The sequence below is a fragment of the Mytilus galloprovincialis genome, chromosome 9 (genome assembly GCF_965363235.1).
Source record: "Mytilus galloprovincialis chromosome 9, xbMytGall1.hap1.1, whole genome shotgun sequence".
In the NCBI taxonomy this organism is placed as follows: domain Eukaryota; kingdom Metazoa; phylum Mollusca; class Bivalvia; order Mytilida; family Mytilidae; genus Mytilus; species Mytilus galloprovincialis.
The window spans coordinates 73,630,775-73,649,594 of NC_134846.1; the positions used below are offsets into that span (position 1 = coordinate 73,630,775).

At 30.7% G+C, this 18,820-nt stretch overlaps 1 protein-coding gene across 1 annotated transcript in view; it reads right to left on the bottom strand.

The window, feature by feature from the left end:
• Nucleotides 1-18,820, bottom strand: part of LOC143045900 (neuronal acetylcholine receptor subunit beta-3-like) — a 52,406-nt gene that overhangs the window by 17,865 nt on the left and 15,721 nt on the right. The window contains exon 2 of the mRNA XM_076218728.1: nucleotides 1,955-2,148. Coding sequence (XP_076074843.1) covers nucleotides 1,955-2,148 — 194 coding nt within the window. The remainder of the gene's footprint in view (nucleotides 1-1,954; nucleotides 2,149-18,820) is intronic.

Sequence of the window (18,820 nt, forward strand, 5' to 3'; positions counted from 1 at the left end):
AAATGGATATCACCAAAAAAAGACTTTACAGTAAAAAGTAATAATTTACATAGACAAATGAAAGAAAACTTTAACACGTAATTCATTTCTTCAGTGCCTAGTATCTATACTTCAAGATCATCTTGTATTATTTATGAAGTTGAAGAGGACTATTCATCAACTAGAGGCTCTAAAGAGCCTGTGTCGCTCACCTTGGTCTATGTGAATATTAAACAAAGGAAGCAGATGGATTCATGACAAAATTGTGTTTTGGTGATGGTGATGTGTTTGTACATCTTACTTTACTAAACAGTCTTGCTGCTTACAATTATCTCTATCTATAATGAACTTGGCCCAGTAGTTTCAGTGGAAAATGTTAATAAAAATTTACAAATTTTATGAAAATTGTTAATTATTGACTAGAAAAGGACAATAACTCCTTAGGGGGTCAATTGACCATTTCAGTCATGTTGACTTATTTGTAAATCTTACTTTGCTGAACATTATTGCTGTTTACAGTTTATCTCTATCTATAATAATATTCAAGATAATAACCAAAAACAGCAAAATTCCTTAAAATTATCAATTCAGGGGCAGCAACCCAACAACGGGTTGTTCGATTCATCTGAAAATTTCAGGGCAGATAGATCTTGACCTGATAAACAATTTTACCCATGTCAGATTTGCTCTAAATGCTTTGGTTTTTGAGTTATAAGCCAAAAACCCCATTTTACCCCTATGTTCTATTTTTAGCCATGGCGGCCATCTTGGTTGGTTGGCCGGGTCACGCCACACATTTTTTAAACTAGATACCCCAATGATGATTGTGGCCAAGTTTGGATTAATTTGTCCCAGTAGTTTCAGAGGAGAAGATTTTTGTAAAAGATAGCTAAGATTTACGAAAAATGGTTAAAAATGGACTAAAAAGGGCAATAACTCCTAAAGGGGTCAACTGACCATTTCAGTCACGTTGACTTATTTGTAAATCTTACTTTGCTGAACATTATTGCTGTTTACAGTTTATATATATCTATAATAATATTCAAGATAATAACCAAAAACAGCAAAATTTCCTTAAAATTATCAATTCAGGGGCAGCAACCCAACAATGGGTTGTTTGATTCATCTGAAAATTTCAGGGCAGATAGATCTTGACCTGATAAACAATATTACCCCCATGTCAGATTTGCTCTAAATGCTTTGGTTTTTGAGTTATAAGCCAAAAACCCCATTTTACCCCTATGTTCTATTTTTAGCCATGGCGGCCATCTTGGTTGGTTGGCCGGGTCACGCCACACATTTTTTAAACTAGATACCCCAATGATGATTGTGGCCAAGTTTGGTTTAATTTGGCCCAGTAGTTTCAGAGGAGAAGATTTTTGTAAAAGTTAACGACGACGGACGACGGACGACGGACGCAAAGTGATGGGAAAAGCTCACTTGGCCCTTCGGGCCAGGTGAGCTAAAAATGTCTTGGTATCTTCAAATGTAAAATCTTTAGTTCTTAATATAAATGTATAGAAATATGATGTGTCCCGCTTATGAAATAATTTGTAAGGACATTATCATACTTCATTTTAGGTTTTATACTAGTTAAAAATTATCCTGAATAAAGACAATTTCTTTCATGGTCTATTTCTTTCCACTAACTGTTCACCTTCATTTCTTGTCGGATTTGTTTTGAAATATGGATGACCAAACCACGAAAAAGACGAAAATCAGATAGACTGGAAATATTGAATAACATTTAAGAAATATTCTAAAATTGACTAAACACGATTAATATATATAAAAAAAAAAAAAAAAAACACTATGTGTCCTATTTACAAGCATTTAGCTTTACCATATGTTTCATTGTGTTAATATAATCATTGTAGACTTTGTTCTTTCACGTTCATATTGAAAGGCCTACTGACACCTGTGTACGGAACAATGATTGTATATATTCCAATTGAGATTTACAGGGAATACTTACATATGTTGCCCATACATTTGTTTTTAGAACTTGGTTCCTCTCATCTAAATCAAGTATTTGTATTAAACTCAATCCATACTGTACATTCAGTACATCGTTCTGAGAAACAACAGGTCGACCCATAACTCCTATTTCCTGGTAGTTGTTAAGAAGCTTTTTGATCAGCGTTTTCTCTTTAGATAATTCAGTCACTTCTGAAAGAGAAGATAATTTTAAACTTAGTTTTAATTTCTTCATTGATTTGTACTGTATTCCTGTCACGAAATGTTGTCGGTTTAGCAATATTTTAAACATTGCAATCAGGTTCAAGACACCATTTTTTTTCGTAAAATGTCCTGTACCAAGTGAGGAATATGGCAGTTGTTATCACATAGTCTGTTTCTATGTATGTTGGCGTTTGTTTTAGTAGCAGTTCAGTGTTTCTGTTGTTCCGTTTTGTTTTGATCTTACAGTAGATGTGTTTCCATCAGTTTTGGTTTTTGACCCGGATTTAGTTTAATCGATTTATTACTATTGAACAGCGGTATACTACTATTGTCTTTATTTGAAGTTAATTGAAATAAACTCATCAAAGATACCAGGACTAAATTTTATATATACGCCAGACGCGCGTTTCGTCTACAAAAGACTCATCAGTGACGCTCGAATTCAAAAAAATTAAAAATGCCAAATAAATTACGAAGTTGAAGAGCATTGAGATCCAAAATTCCTAAAAGTGTTGCCAAATACAGCTTAGGTAATCTATGTCTGAGTTAGAAATGCCTTAGTATTTCAAAAAGTTCAGTTAATTTATAAATATAACAATATCAATGATAATTCATGTCAGCACAAAAAGTGCTGACTACTGGGCTTGTGATACCCTCGGGGAAATAAATCTCCACCAGCAGTAGCATCGACCCAGTGGTTGTAAATAAACTCAGCAAAGATACCAAGACTAAATTTTATATATACGCCAGACGCGCTTTTCGTCTACAAAAGACTCATCAGTGACGCTCGAATCCAAAAAAGTTTAAAATGCCAAATAAAGTACGAAGTTGAAGAGCATTGAGATCCAAAATTCCTAAAAGTGTTGTCAAATACAGCTAAGGTAATCTATGCCCGAGTTAGAAAAGCCTTAGTATTTCAAAAAATCAAAATTTTGTAAACAATTAATTTATAAATATAACAATATCAATGATAATTCATTTCAGCACAAAAAGAGCTGACTACTGGGCTTGTGATACCCTCGGGGAAATAAATCTCCACCGGCAGTGGATTCGACACAGTGGTTGTAAATAAACTCATCAAAGATAACAAGTATATATATTATCCCTGTAATAATTTCTCTATTATATATGACTTAAAGATATTAGAAAATTACTTGTTTATGCTGTTATATTTTTAGTGAACATGTGAACAAAGGAACAAATACACACCCTTATCGAGACGGAAAAGAGTTTTCATGTTTTTACAGTACTGGGTCGAAATCTCTGCTGGTGTACTATTATTCCCTGAGCGTATTATCAGCTCAGCAGGCAGTACTTTGGTACTGATATAACTTTTTTCAAACCATTCTTAAATTGTACATTTGTAAACTAATTAATAAACTATAAAGAAGCTGAGTCTGTTATGTCTAGGTCCTTTTCGGTAATACAGCTTGTCACCAGTTTCGGGTGTTATACGTCATTGACTTCCAAAAAAAATTAGGCTTTTGGTGTTCCTAATGAAAGAAAATAATGAAAAGTGCTTTGAAATTTTCCTAGAGGGACGGTAAACATACGACTAACACCAAGTGATCAAATTGATTTATACTGGCCTCTGTTAGTTGAGCTTTAAATGCAAAACACAAAACTACATTGCATCACGTATTCATTTGCAAAATAATTGTTCAAAATAATGTAAACAAAATTCATATAAAAGACGGAGATAAATATTGTGCATCCGAATTTATTGCCTTTATTTAGAAAAATCCAAGATTAATGATTTTTACGGAAATATTTCATTTGTAAGTGTTCAAAGTTAGAAGATATGATATATAATATAACACTGATAAATGACAAATATTGTCTCTGCATCATTGCTTGATAAACGAGTTAAGTAAGACTGAAATGGTAGTACATTTTCATATGCATGTTAACGATGAAAAGATACAACGTTTGCGTGAGGAAACAGGTTGTTATTAATATGACCATGACTCTTTTGATTAGATAGTTCACATCAAGAAAAAGGCGAAAACAATTTGTCCTTTATTTTCTTGTTCATAGTTTTGTGAGGTTTCACTCATTTTAATAATATTTTATGTAACTTATCACGAAATACAGACATCAACCTTAGAAAACTTTTGCTTCTGCGTTTAGTGTTAGAACGAACGAAACGACATTAGAACATGCTTAATGTCTTCATCTACTTTAAACCAGAAATTTCAAAATATTTCAGTTTCATTTAAATTATATAAAAGTAGATCAGCTGAACGTCTGAAGTTATATAAATTTGTCTACGTGCATTCAAAAGCATCTTATTCACAATCATGTTCTTGGTAAATAGAATATATGTTCACACTTTCCTAATATCCGTCCAGACAATTTATAGATTTTTAAAAGCACAAGTTATACATAAGACGCGTGCCATGGAATAGTAAGCTTTGATATCAAGGATGCGTCGAAAAAGTTCAAGTAACATAGTTTATTGAAACATTCGTATCACTTTTAGATATATTTAAGCATTTGGATTAAGAAAATTTGTAAGATCAATCTGCTGGAACTTTTAAGAAATATTCTTATTCTTGCCTAATAGGTGTGCGACAAGATTTCTGCCATTATAGATAATATACCGATTATAGTATATCACCCAAAATTTTGTGGGGTTCGTGTGGCTTAGTCTTTAGTTTTCTATGTGGTGTCTTGTGTACTATTATTTGTCTGTTTGTCTTTTTCTTTTTAGCCATGGCGTTGTTCGTTTATTTTCGATCTATAAGTTTGGATCTCCCTCTGGAATATTTCGCCCTTTTAAAAATACTAATAAGCCATTTTCACCGATTCAACACACGTGCATAGAATAGGCACTTCAAGACCGACTTTGTTCACCTTCCATCGTTACCACCACCACTCACTCCCGATACCAAGATCCAGCCCTAAATTTGGTTGAGTGTTTTTTTTTAAGTTAATAGTCTAAATTTAATATGAATGTTACATAATAATAAATTTACTGTTAACAAAACTTTATTTTTTAAAAAAAACTAAAACTTTTCTTCCTCAGGAAGAAATTACCTTAGCTGTATTTGGCAAAACTTTTAGGAATTTTTGGTCCTCTATGCTCTTCAACTTCGTACTCTATTTGGCCTTTTAACGCGCGTCTGGCGTAAATATAAAATTTTAGTCCTAGTATCTATAATGAGTTTATTATATACATGCCTCTGATGGACAGTATATTAATTTTAATCTAAAATCTCCAATTACTTGAGTAGTTTTACTAAATGATACAAAGACGCATTAAAGTAAATTAATATTAGATGTTTACCATAAACAGCGCAGTCTTGAAAATAATTAAATCTAATTAATTTGATTCAGATTCACACACTGTCAATATTTACTGTTATTCCATCAATTTAAGGCAATGAATTCAAAAGTTTCCCGGAAGTTGTGACAATTAGTTCTACTCCTAACGTGATTGATGTTCCTAATTTTGTAATTTTGATAGTAGTATCTTTTATTGTCATCGACAGTGTTCCGTAGCATTAATTTATAAATCCGTAAACCGTAAAATTAAAATTAAAACGATAACGCCTTTGATATGAATAAATCACAATTACTACAAGTTTGGTTTTTTTTTCAAATACTTAAATAGTACCATATTTAGATGAAATGCAATTAACCAGTTGGGATATCAGATTTGAATTTCATATAATGATATCCTTAACGTGTTGGAAACTTGAGATAAACACTTGAGAGATATGAAGAGGGTATTTCAAAGCTAGTTGAACACTTAATGAGCAGTTAAACGTAGCAGTGATTATATCGTACAATTAATAAAAAAATATATAATCGCAAATGCAAATTTCTTTGACGTCTTGCAAGAGAAGTGATATAATTGCTTATACAAGGAGGCATTTTGAAACATAGTATCGAATATTTCTCTAGTATTTTTGACAGCAAAGTGCTAATAAAATAACCACTAAAAGGAATCAATAGTGTTGAACGAGTTAACTCACTCCTAACATTACAAATTAATATTGTGCTCTTTCGTTAATGGAAGTGAACGTCACTTTAAATACATAGAGTGGCGACGACATCAGAAAATGGTCTGAACTGTAAATAATTGGGAATATCTTCTACGGCAAATTGCTATCTACGGAACTGATTAAATATTTACACTTTAATGGAAACAATGGAAATTTGTATTTACTTGCTCATGGCAGATAAATCTGTAATTATCATTGTATATAAAAACACCTTAAATAATTTAGATTCTCACATAATGGAATCTAATATCATAACTGCTTTAGTTGTTTGTACTACATTACCATTTAATTAAATCAAAGATTCAATTGAGTTATTTGTAGCATCAACTAGTTTGTAAAGACAAACATAGAGGAAGGTGTTATAACTTGTTGGAATACTGGGACTTTAGAAAAACCTTCCGATAAAGACCAAGGGAACGCAGGGATCAAGTACAGAATTAAAAAAAAAAACGGAGCTGAATGTAGTAAACCATTAGTTGTAAACTGGTGTATGGACATAACAACTGAAAATCTGATACATCTTTTTATATGAAATAACTATGATGCTAGACTTTCGAATCCGATAATTCCAAAATTATAATCCTAAATAAATCATTAGGATTTTATTAATATTATTATCAATAGTAATTATTATTATTGTATAGCAATATAATATTTCCCACAGAACGTAACCAAAAGTTAGCGTGCAATAAATTCTAATATTGCACTAGTGCAATAAATCTTCAAAATTCATGACGTCATCAACGTTTAAATCTTAGTTTAAACCAAATTTTACTTTCAAATATTATATTGCTATACAATAAAAGGGTTATTGCATGAATATTGGGGAATATTGTCCCTCGTAGAACATATATTGCACTCACAAGCTCGTGCAATATAAAATTCTACTCGGGACAATATTCCCCAATATTCATGCAATAACCCTATATTATTATTATTATTATTATTATTATTATTATTATTATTATTATTATTACATGTATTATTATTATTATTATTATTATTATTATTATTATTATTATTATTATTATTATTGCGTTGCAATATAATATTTCCCACACAAAGTAACCAAAAGTTAGCGTGCAATAAATTCTAATATTGCACTAGTGCAATAAATCTTCAAAATTCATGGCGTCTTCAACGACAAAATCTTAGTATAAACCATTTTTTACTTTCAAATATTATATTGCTATACAATAAAACGGTTTTTGCATGAATATTTGGGAATATTGTGCCTCGTAGAACATATATTGCACTCGCAAGCTCGTGCAATATAAAATTCTACTCGGGACAATATTCCCCAATATTCGTGTAATATCTCTATATTATTTTATTATTATTATTATTATTCTTATTATTATTATTATTATTATTATTATTATTATTATTATTATTATTGTGTATTTTCATTATTTCGTATTAAATAACGACTGGAAAATTTGATTTTGTTTTCTCTTTATTGCCAACAGCTTTACAACAGTGGTTTTTATGGGTTTACGTTGGATTAATGATGTAATTCTAAAAGAAAACATTCTGTTTCTTCTTTGCTATATATGCTGTGTTAAATCTGTTAACAAAGTTACCTCTATAAATCGATAATTTGTCTTGTCAGCTCACCCTTCTTTTTTAATATTGTAGTTTGTATTTAAAACCTCAATTAAAAGGTTACCTCTAATAAGGTCAGTTTTCTCTGTTCCCGAGGGTGACCCCTTTCTACAGGTTTGACAGATATACGTGAATACAATAAATGGCTTAAACTATTGCTATTATGGGCAATATAGCTATGTTCATTTCATTTACGGTCATTAATCCTACTGGGAATTTCTACGTGTAAGAAATCGTAGAAGGTACTTTAACAAATTATCCGACCGGTAATTTATCTTTACTGCTGTATTTTCAATCGACTGTTCAATGGCTTCTCAATCTCTACTACAGTTCTATTATAGACCTTCATTTTTTTATTTAAATAAGGCCGTTTGTTTTCTCGTTTGAATTGTTTTACATTGTCATATCGGAGACTTTTATAGCTGACTATGCGGTATGGGCTTTGCTCATTGTTAAAGACCGTACGGTGACCTATAGTTATTAATGTCTGTGTCATTTTTGGTCTCTTGTGGACAGTTGTCTCATTGGCAATCATACCACATCCTCTTTTTTTTATCTATACTTCACAGAAAATATAAACCATTGTTATCGAATCTAAACACTTGTAGCTATATAAACTATACAATCTATTTAATAATAGTGCATTTTCATGATACAATTTTTAGTTCTCATTGGAAATGCATTGTGAATTGAATATAGATATTATGCTTTTTAAAAGGGGAAAAAGATAATATGCAGCATCTGCTTATTACAAACTGTTTGACAGCGGATTCCATTGATCGTGTAGCCAAAGGTAATATCTTTATTTAGCTTGATTGTTAGCTGAACCATGAAGTCATTATTAGGTTAGGTAAACTACCCTACTTTAAGAATGGACTAGTCCGACAGAAAACCTATCTATCTGTCTGTTGGACTATGCTTCTTTGACCGTCCCTTTGGTATCTTTCGTCCCTCTTTTAGTATACCTGACCTAACAATGACTTCACAGTTCAGCTAACAAGTAAGCTAACCAAAGATATTACCTTTGGCCACACACTCAATGGAATCCGCTGTAAATGATGTTATCTTGTAGCCATAATATTACCTCTGAGTTGTAGTAGATCCTCGTTTAATAAAACAAGTTTCAGACGAAGCTTACCTTCTGCATTTACGGAACTTAATTTCTTGGAAATCTGTTATCTGTCATATACATATATTTGTAATTGTTTACTCGACAATAAAGTGGGCAACAATAGGGTAGGAATTCGTTTAGGTTAACAAAGTGCTTTTCCGCTACACGAAACACTGTATCATTCGATTTGTGTGTTCATCTTTCGGTATTTACTATTTGATAAGGGACTTTCCATTTCGAATTTTCCTTGTAGTTCGGTATTGTTGTAATTTCATTTTGTACTAAGGTAATCATTAAAGTCTTTGAGTAACAGTTCCTCTCCATTGTTAAAAAATAAAAAAATGAAAATGAATTTTACTTGATTAATAGACGCTAGTTTTGTATTTTTAGCATAATTGTCTCTGAATAACCGAATAAACTTCTGACGTCATTCAACAATCACTTTTTAATCTGACGTCAAATGTTTAAAATCATGGTGAAATATTTTGCGGTAACTTGTGCGGGATCAAATAACACTTTACAAGTGTAAATGTGTCTAGTTTGATTAATCTTTAAGCTTAGTATGACAATTTTTGCAGAGTACACAATGAAATTATCATTAATTACCTAAATGACTAAACTAACATAATTTGAAGGTCATTTATTCATAAAATCTATAGTTATTGTTTTCTTCAAATCTAATATCTACTTTGCCAAATGTTTGTTTATTTCTTTTTAACCAAACATTGATTTTCTGAATGAACAATCGAAGTGCTTGAAAGTAGCCACTAAGGGATCTCATCTTAAATTGCACTTAGAACCAGTGTGAATTATTCTCGTCATTTCGCTTTTGTCGTTATTGGAATATTTTCTAAATAATTATGAAACCACGGAAGTAAATAGAGCCAAACGTATACATTAATCCATGTGTTTAATGTTTTCAACATTTCAAAAGATTGTTTAAGTAAAACATGAAAGTAATTGATTACGATTTTGGTCGAGTTGAAGTTCCCTGGATATGAATTTTGTTCATGATCTACCATTAAACTTATTAAACTTTCAAAAGTGCAAATCAAAGGTGTAGGTTCAGTAAGACCCTTTTTATAGCAGTTTTACAAAATTGTTAAAATATATACTTTTAGTTATTTATTGGACAGTGGAATGCTTCTGCTAAATAAATATGGGCTGTGTTTGACAATACAATGCACATATATCGGGTACTAGCAGCATTAAGTCATCCTTAATTACTTAAATCTTCACGAATTTAGCATTTTAGTTATATTTTACACGGTTTCCGTCTTAATTGAAGTGGCCGCATTCGTGTTCATTCTTTATATTGAAATGTAAGTTGTATTTGATGATAATACATAACATATATAAAGGTTGAGGATGAACACGGATGCGGCCACTTTCATTTTTGACAAAAACCATCTGAAAAGTGACAATTTTTGGCATATTTGATAGATTTTTCATATTTAAGCTAGAATCAGGGCATTTTTAATGAGTGAATCTAAAAATATTTTACATGTACTTATTGAATCAACTAAAAGAGATACTTAAGTGTTTAAAAAGTGTGTAAAATCTTTCGTCAGATGAACTTGAAATTTGAGGTCAAAATCGGCCCTTACCGGGCCTACTCCTTTTGCACTCCTTACAGAATGGAGTTGACATTTGATATTTATTTTTTCATCAAGATTTACAGTTTAAATATCGGTTGAATGCACTTTGTTATACTTTTATACTCACTTCCATTATATATTCGGATTTGGACAATACCAGATGATTATTATTATAGTATTAATGAATGGGTATTTTTATAATGGCCCTGTTATATGTCCAAGGTCTGTAATAATGGTCGAGGAAGTCTGTAATGGCACCGCCGAGGGCCATTACAGACATCCGAGGCCATTATTACTGACCAAGGACATATAACAGGGCCATTATAAAAACACCCATTTCTTAATACATTTATTAACCAACTGAAAAAAAGTGTATGTATTGCTGCCAACTTGATGTACTCTCTTACTCTTTTAATGACAGTTTAGTTTGAAAAAAAATAATGTGTACTTCAGCATGATCAAGCTTTAAATATACCAAATATCCAAGATATTAAGTTGAAAGAAGTTATGTGTTGAAAAACAGGATGAACAGTGATCCCTTTATATGGTTCTTTAATGTTTGTTGCTGGTTACTAAATTAAATAAAATACAAAAAGGTATTATACTCTTTACAGCTTAATTTTATTAACTTTATTAAAAACTCTAACTGGGCTTAATACAGACAAGCTGGGCATTTATACAGGGCCATTACAGAAAAACAGGGCCATTACAGAAATAAACAGGGCCATTACAGAAAAACAAGGCCATTACAGAAAAAACAGGGCCAATACAGAAAATATTTTATTTTTAATAACCAGTCATTTTTGGCAATAAGGTACTTAGTTGGTTAATAAATCATATTTAAGTAACACAATAAAATACAAAGAAGTACAAGAATGCGTTCTCGTAAGTAACATTAATTTTAAATTTAGACTATTAACTTTAAAAAAAAGAGCACTCAACCAAAGTTACTAGGGAAACTATTAAAATCCCCTTACGATACCACGGTCGTCATCGGATCGTAGTTAAGGTTTCTCAACTCAACACTAAGACCTGTTTATACTCTCTTATATAAAAGTAAGGATATGTGGTATAATTGTCAATGAGACAACTCTCCACCAGAGACCACATATAATCACTATCTTCCTCCTAACATTAATAGTATTACGTGTTTGCTAAATTCTAGACCTTGACATTTTCCACTTAAAATGTCATATAGAATTGCTTGTCGACTGTTGCATGAATAGTCTATGAGATGCTGTCCATGCACCTGATCTCACCTTATATCTAGATCGTGTGTTTCAAACTGTTTTTATTCCAATATTTGTCTGTTTATACCTTCATAGTTAAACAAAATCATCGGTGATTGAAAACGTATGGGCTTTCTATGAACATTACTGCGGATATTTTTTAACAGATATTTTAAACTAGCCCGCTCACAATTACTGTTATGATATCAGAGAATTTAGAACAATGCTTTTTATTCTTATTTATTAGCAAAATGATATTCACATAATTTCAATGTTGGTTAATGCTTCCAACCAAAAATGTATGTTCATATGATGAGGTCCTACGTCCCATTATAGATTGTTAAAGAGTTTAAAGTATGTTTAATCTGAGACTATTTTTGTTTTTGTTTTAAGAGTCGGGTTGTAATCGTCTAATTTCCAGAATTATTCTACGTTTTTAATTTATGTTATCTGTATAACTCTCATTCAATAAATGTTTTTTGATTATTACGGTGTTTCAATATTTACCCCATGTATTGATACCAAAGTGCATGTATGTGCAGTGAAGTCTGAATCACAAAATAGCCCTAGCAATCTTAACCTTTTTATGCTGTCAAAATGGTTTTGAATAACTGCACGTAGAATTTGAATTTAAGGTAGGAAAATGAAATCGGAGTGTATCAATATTCGAACCATAGAGTTTTCTTTTCATCATTCATAGAAATATACCTATGTATCTCAGCTTCTTTTTTCAGATAATGAGGAGAGCATTTGATGAAACCCAAGAGTATTCAGAGTAAAAATATACCCATATTCATAGAATAGAGAATGCGTCAAAGAGACGACAACCGTAACAGAGTTTGAGGTACACAATTTATTTTGAATTTGACTGAAATGCATCAATTCAACATATTAACCAAATGAAACATGAATAAGTAAAAAAAATACAAGAGGAACATCGCCATTCAAGTTCATAAGTCGAAAATACATTGACAATGCCTTGGCTAAAGAAAGAAAAAAGACAAATAGCCACAAAACAGTACATAAAAAACAACATAGAAAAGTAATAAAGTCTGAGCAATACAAACCTTACCAAACACATGGGGTGATCTCATGTGCCCGGAAGGGTAAGCCGATCCTCCTCTACATGTGACAACCGCCGTGTTGCTCATGTCAGTAAAAACAATTGAATTTTGTTGTTTTTTTGTGAAACGAAAATCTTTGACGTTAATTCAACAATTAAATTCCATCACATGAAAGGTGTAAAACTGTCTTAGTTTTATGAATATGGGGTGATGTATTAAATCTTCCAAAAGTTTAAAAAGAGAAAGATATTTTTGTGTCGGCAGACTCTGGGTTTGGACTATATAGTGCAAGTTCAGATGTATTTGTGACCGAAATATTTTGTTTAGATAATTGATAGGAAATACGATAAACAAAATTACTGAAGAGACATGTATTGTCGAAATGAGCATCTGGTACAGGAAAATTGGTACCGTTAATATTATTACTACCACTGGGTCGATGCCTCTGCTGGTGGACTATTAGTCTCCGAGGGTATCACCAGCCCAGTAGCCAGTACTTCGGTACTGGCGTGCAAATACGGATTTTTTGTGTTATTAAAATTTGCTGTTACAAAATGTTAGAAATTATTATAAATTAAGGAATGTATCACCCTCATGCAAAGCTCTGATTCCTTTCACGGATTTGGCTATACTTTTTGAACCTTTTGGATTATAGCTCTTGATCTTTAATATAAGCTTTGGATTTCAAATATTTTGGCAACGAGCATCACTGAAGAAACATGTATTGTCGAAATGCGCATCAGGTGCAGGAAAATTGGTACCGTTAATGTTATTAGAGAGCATTTTTAATACAGCTGTGAATTGTTAATTATATAATAAAGTGTATCGTTAAGTATATTTGTAAAATATCATAAATACTTGGTAATGCATACATACTGATTTTTGGGGGGAATAATTTTTAGTCTCAAACATTTACTTCTAGGAAGATAAATGAACAATTATTACTATACAAACTATAATTGACAATACATTAAATGTCAGCCTGGTTATAAACACGCAAAATACAATCCATTATTGGTTAACCAGAAATAGAAGACACAATTAAATATATATATAGAACGAAATCAAAAAGTCTGATTTTATTTTCTGGCTTTATTTCATATTTAAAGTAATAAACTCCGTAAACGTTCAGCTAACAATCTTACGTTTATCCTGTCAAATAATGTAATTAATGTTCATCTTATTATACTGCAGTGATAAACGTCCCTCTTTGTAAGTTAGAGACTTACTTTGTTTGTCGCGTTTACGTGTTAACAGGACAACCATATCAAAATAACGTATTTATATAATTCTAACTTTTAATTATTGAACAGTAAAAAGGATTTATCAAATAATGAACTACACTCAAATCAGCTATAAAGGTCACCTCTATAAAGCAAACAATGTTCTTATAATGCAACTCTCATCTTGTCCTCCTATATTTATGCCTATACATTTTGGTCCTCTGTCAACTCCATTTCAAAAGTAATTTCCATTGTGACCAAAGGGTGAATGTATTTACTACTTTTGTTTTATTTGCTTGTCTTTTTGTATAAGAAATGAAGGACAAATGAAAAATTCATTTACCTAAATACTTCATAAAATGTGAATGAAAAGAAACGTGAGGTATGCGTCAATGAAACACAACCAAGCAACATGCCCGCATTTTATACTCTTGGGAATTTGACATTATGATTTCAACTAGAAGTAGAAAGTCTGCTTGATATCTGAAATTCTTTCTTGAAATTTACAAAGTGCACAACAACTTCATGGTGAGATTTAGGACTTATTGAAAGAATCGAACTTTGATTATCAACTCACCAAGAAGTAAAAAAGTATAAACAAAAAATCTGGACGCCAGACAAATTAACAAAAAGGGAAGTCCATGCAAAACATATAACTCGACAGCTAGTAAATTGGACAATGTTTGAAGAAAGAATGTACATTATTGCATTTTAGAAAAAGAAAAAAAACCAACTCAGATTTATTTCAACCTATAAAATTTTGAACCAACGTTAATTCCCTTAACTATCCCATTATGAGATTATCAATAACCTATACTTATACGTTTATTTGGTAAGAGGGATAATATTTAAAGGAAAATGACATTACGTGTTGCTTTCTTAAAATTATCGTTAATACCTGGATGAGAACTACCACTTACTACTAAATCCCTTGAGTTAGAATCTCACGTCATCATATTTTTTTATCATATTAAGTCAAGTTTGCACTAATGTTTGGTGTCCCTTCTGTAAAAAGTTTTAGTACTAACAAAACATTCAATGAAATTTGCGATGTCAATGTCAATAAGTGAATATTTCATTAGCTGGGTAATTTTCCAAGGGAAGAAATCGATAGAACATCATCGTCAAGTAGAGGAAAATTCGTCCCATTTATCATAACGATAATAACGTCTCTCAGTAACGATTCTTTTTTTTTTTTTTTTTAATTTATCATATTTTATTGAAATCTGTACATTTGTCAGTTTAAAAACATCAAGTACCGGTACCTTATCCCGGCCTCGTTAACATTAATAAAAAACATATATACAGCTGTTATTTTTTGTTATTATTATACATACAATTTTCCATATTTGAAAAAAATATATATACCATATCACTAATATCATAAAATGAAGTTTACCATTAAGATAATAACACATAATTATCTAATATAACAAATGCACAGGTTATGAAAAATATATAATGTGAGTAGTTGAAGTAATAAAAAATAAATATATATAAGATATATATTTTGAATATAAAGTTGTTTTTTAATTCAAATTATGAAAAGAAGAGAGAAAAAAACAAAAACAAAAAAAGAAAAAAAAAGAAAAAGAAACAAAATTAAATAAATAAGTAAATAGATAATTGAAAGATAAATCTTCAATTTCAAAGAAATTAAAAGTTTTTTGTTTGTTTTTGGTTATTTATTTGCAGAGATGAGTTATGTAGTTCTTTCTCATGTAAGAGACAATATATCATATGACATTTTTATTTCTACTAATTTATGTACACATATACAATGTAAAACAAAATATCTGATCATTCATCAAAAAGAATGGCAAAAGCATTTTAACTTTTGTCAAAAATATCTACTTTTTATTTTTAACAGCAATTAATTTTTCAGTGTTGTACCAAAATTTTATTTTACTTTGCACTGCCTGCATTGTTAAAGCTTTCTTAAAATATTTGCAGTTGAAAATATATTGCTTTATCTGAATATAAATCAAATTTGTAGCATTCCCCCTAAATGATTTTGTAATATCCCCAAATAGAAAATATTTTATGGTAAATGGAACGCTTATACTATTTGACAAAAACCATGAGTCAACTTCATCAATGAATGTTTGAACAATCTCACAATTCCAAAATAAATGTACAATAGTTTCTACTTCTTCTTGGCAAAAAGTACAATTTGGGTTGTCAGTAACCTTAATTTTATTCAAAAATTTATTGGTACCTAAAATATGCTGATTTATTCTATATTGTAACCACTGCAGTTTGGTATTTTTTGTGACTTTAAAAGGTAATTTGAAAATTAATTTCCATTCCTCTTCATCTACCTTTACAATTTGATCCCATTTTTTCTGACCTGTTGAAACTATATTATTTTTAATTAATAGTGAAAACATGTCTTTAGTTCCCCTTGAGCTTTTAAAAAAATCTTGGCAAATGAAGGAATAAAAGGAGTGACTAGTTTATAATTATCAAAAACATATCCCTTTCTTGCATTCTTTACAGCAGAATGTATGCTGTTATATTTCATAGCATTGATCATTTTCAATCCACCTTCACTGTAATCCTTTTGTAACACCTCTTTCTTGACTCTATGAACAGGTGAATTCCAAATAAATGTAAAAAATAAGCTCATTAATCTTTTTCACAAGTTCTTGATTTGGGTTTGGTAATGTAATTATAAGGTGGTTAAGGATAGGTAAAATCAGAGTTTTCACAACTGTAATTTTACCAATTACTGTAAGATTTCTTTTTGGCCATATTTTGATTAAATTTTTTATCTTCAAAACTCTCTCACTATAATTGATGTTAATAATTTTATCAAGATATACGTCAAAATTGATACCCAATAACTTAAAAGATGTTGCACCCCAGGATAAATTTCTGTTTGGACAAAGTTTATCACTACAGTATCTTTTACTCCCAATCCAAACTACCTGTGTTTTAGAAAAGTTTATATTTAGTCCTGAGAGGTTTGCATACCAATCTATTTCATTTAAAGTTTGATTTAAGGACTGTTCACTTCCATCTAAAATAAGTGAAGTATCATCTGCAAACTGTGATAACTTATGTTCTATCCTAGTCACAGTTATGCCAGTAATATTTTTATTCCCTCGTATTCTAATTGCCAAAATTTCTGCACAAAGTATTAAAAGGTAGGGTGATAAGGGATCCCCTTGTCCACAGCCACGTCCTATTTGAAAAAAGTCTGAAAGATTTCCTCCCTGAATGACTGCAGATGAGATATTATTATAAAATACTTTAACCCAGTTGATAATAGATTCACCGAAATTAAAAAAAAAATGCAATACTGACAACAAAGAGTCCCAAAATAGAGAATCAAATGCTTTTTCAAAATCAATTAAAAGCAATGAACCTGGAATACTATGTTCTTCTGTATATTGTAAAAGATCATTAATCAATCTGATGTTATCCCCAATAAAACGCCCACTAATAAAGCCAGTTTGATCTAAATCAATCAGTTTGTATAAAACTTTTTTAAATCTACTAGCAATAACCCCTGAACCAATTTTGTATACAGTATTAAGTAAGGAGATTGGTCTCCAATTTTTGAGTAAATGTCTTGGTTTATTGTCTTTTGGTAAGCATGTAATGATTCCCTGCCTTTAAGTCATTGATAAATGTCCCAAATTTGACCCATAATTTAAAAATTTAACAACAAAAGCTTTTAAATCCTTCCAGAAAAAATCTGTTGAAAAACCATCTGACCCTGATGATTTATTATTATTCATTTTCTCTATAGTAATGCTAGCTTCATTAATAGTTATCTCCCCTTCTAAATTCAACTGTTCATCCACAGATAATTTATTAAATTTTAAATCTTTCAAATCTCTTTCTAAATTACTCGTTTACACCCATTGCCAATAGTATCCTTATTTTTGTATAAATTTTCATAAAAGTATTTTGTCTCCTTTAAAATAACAAATTGGTTTGTAATAATGTTCCCATCATCTTTTCTGACTTTGGGAATTATTTTGCTTGTAAAATTGTTTGATTCAAGACCACAAAAATACTTTGTAGGTTTTTCACCTTCTTTAATCCACTGCAGTCTAGAGCGTAAAAAATTACCCCTAAGCTTGTCTTTTCTTATACTTTCTAATTCTTGATTTTTTAATTTCTAAGCTATGTAATAAATTTTCTTCAAGTTTAGCTTCTAATATTTCAATATCACATAATAAATCTTTTTCCTTTTTATCCCCTTGTTTTTTCTTATAGCTTGAATAAGATATGGTTTTACCTCTAATTTCTAACAACAAAGTTTCAAGAAACAACTGACTATTTACTGTAAAATGGAGATCATGTTACTAATCTCATGTATGCAAGCCTCAAATCTATGCCCGGCCTCAAATATATGTCCTTTCCGCAAATCTATGTCCTTTTTAATATTGCGTCATAGACGTTCCAAATCTATGTCCTTTATTGTCTCAAATCTATGTCCTGTCTTGTCTCACATCTATGTCCTTTATTTACTCAAATCTATGGCCATTTTTTTGGCTCAAATCTATGTCCTTTCATCGACGTAAAACATAACAAAACGTCATCAAGTAAACAATTACAGGTGTAAGTACGACCTTCAACACGGAGCATTAATTCACACCGAACAAACATTGTGCAAGTGGTTTTTATGACAAAAGCAAGGTTAACATTTTAACTATTAATACAACTGGTTTAAATTGCTTTAGGTTTTGTCTTTAAAACTGGAGGGAAATCTGTCAAACTAAAAGACAAATTGAAAGAGTTGGTATTGATTTGCTTCATAAAAAAGAGTGGCCAACGTAGATACAATTATCTTGTCTTAGGGAGGA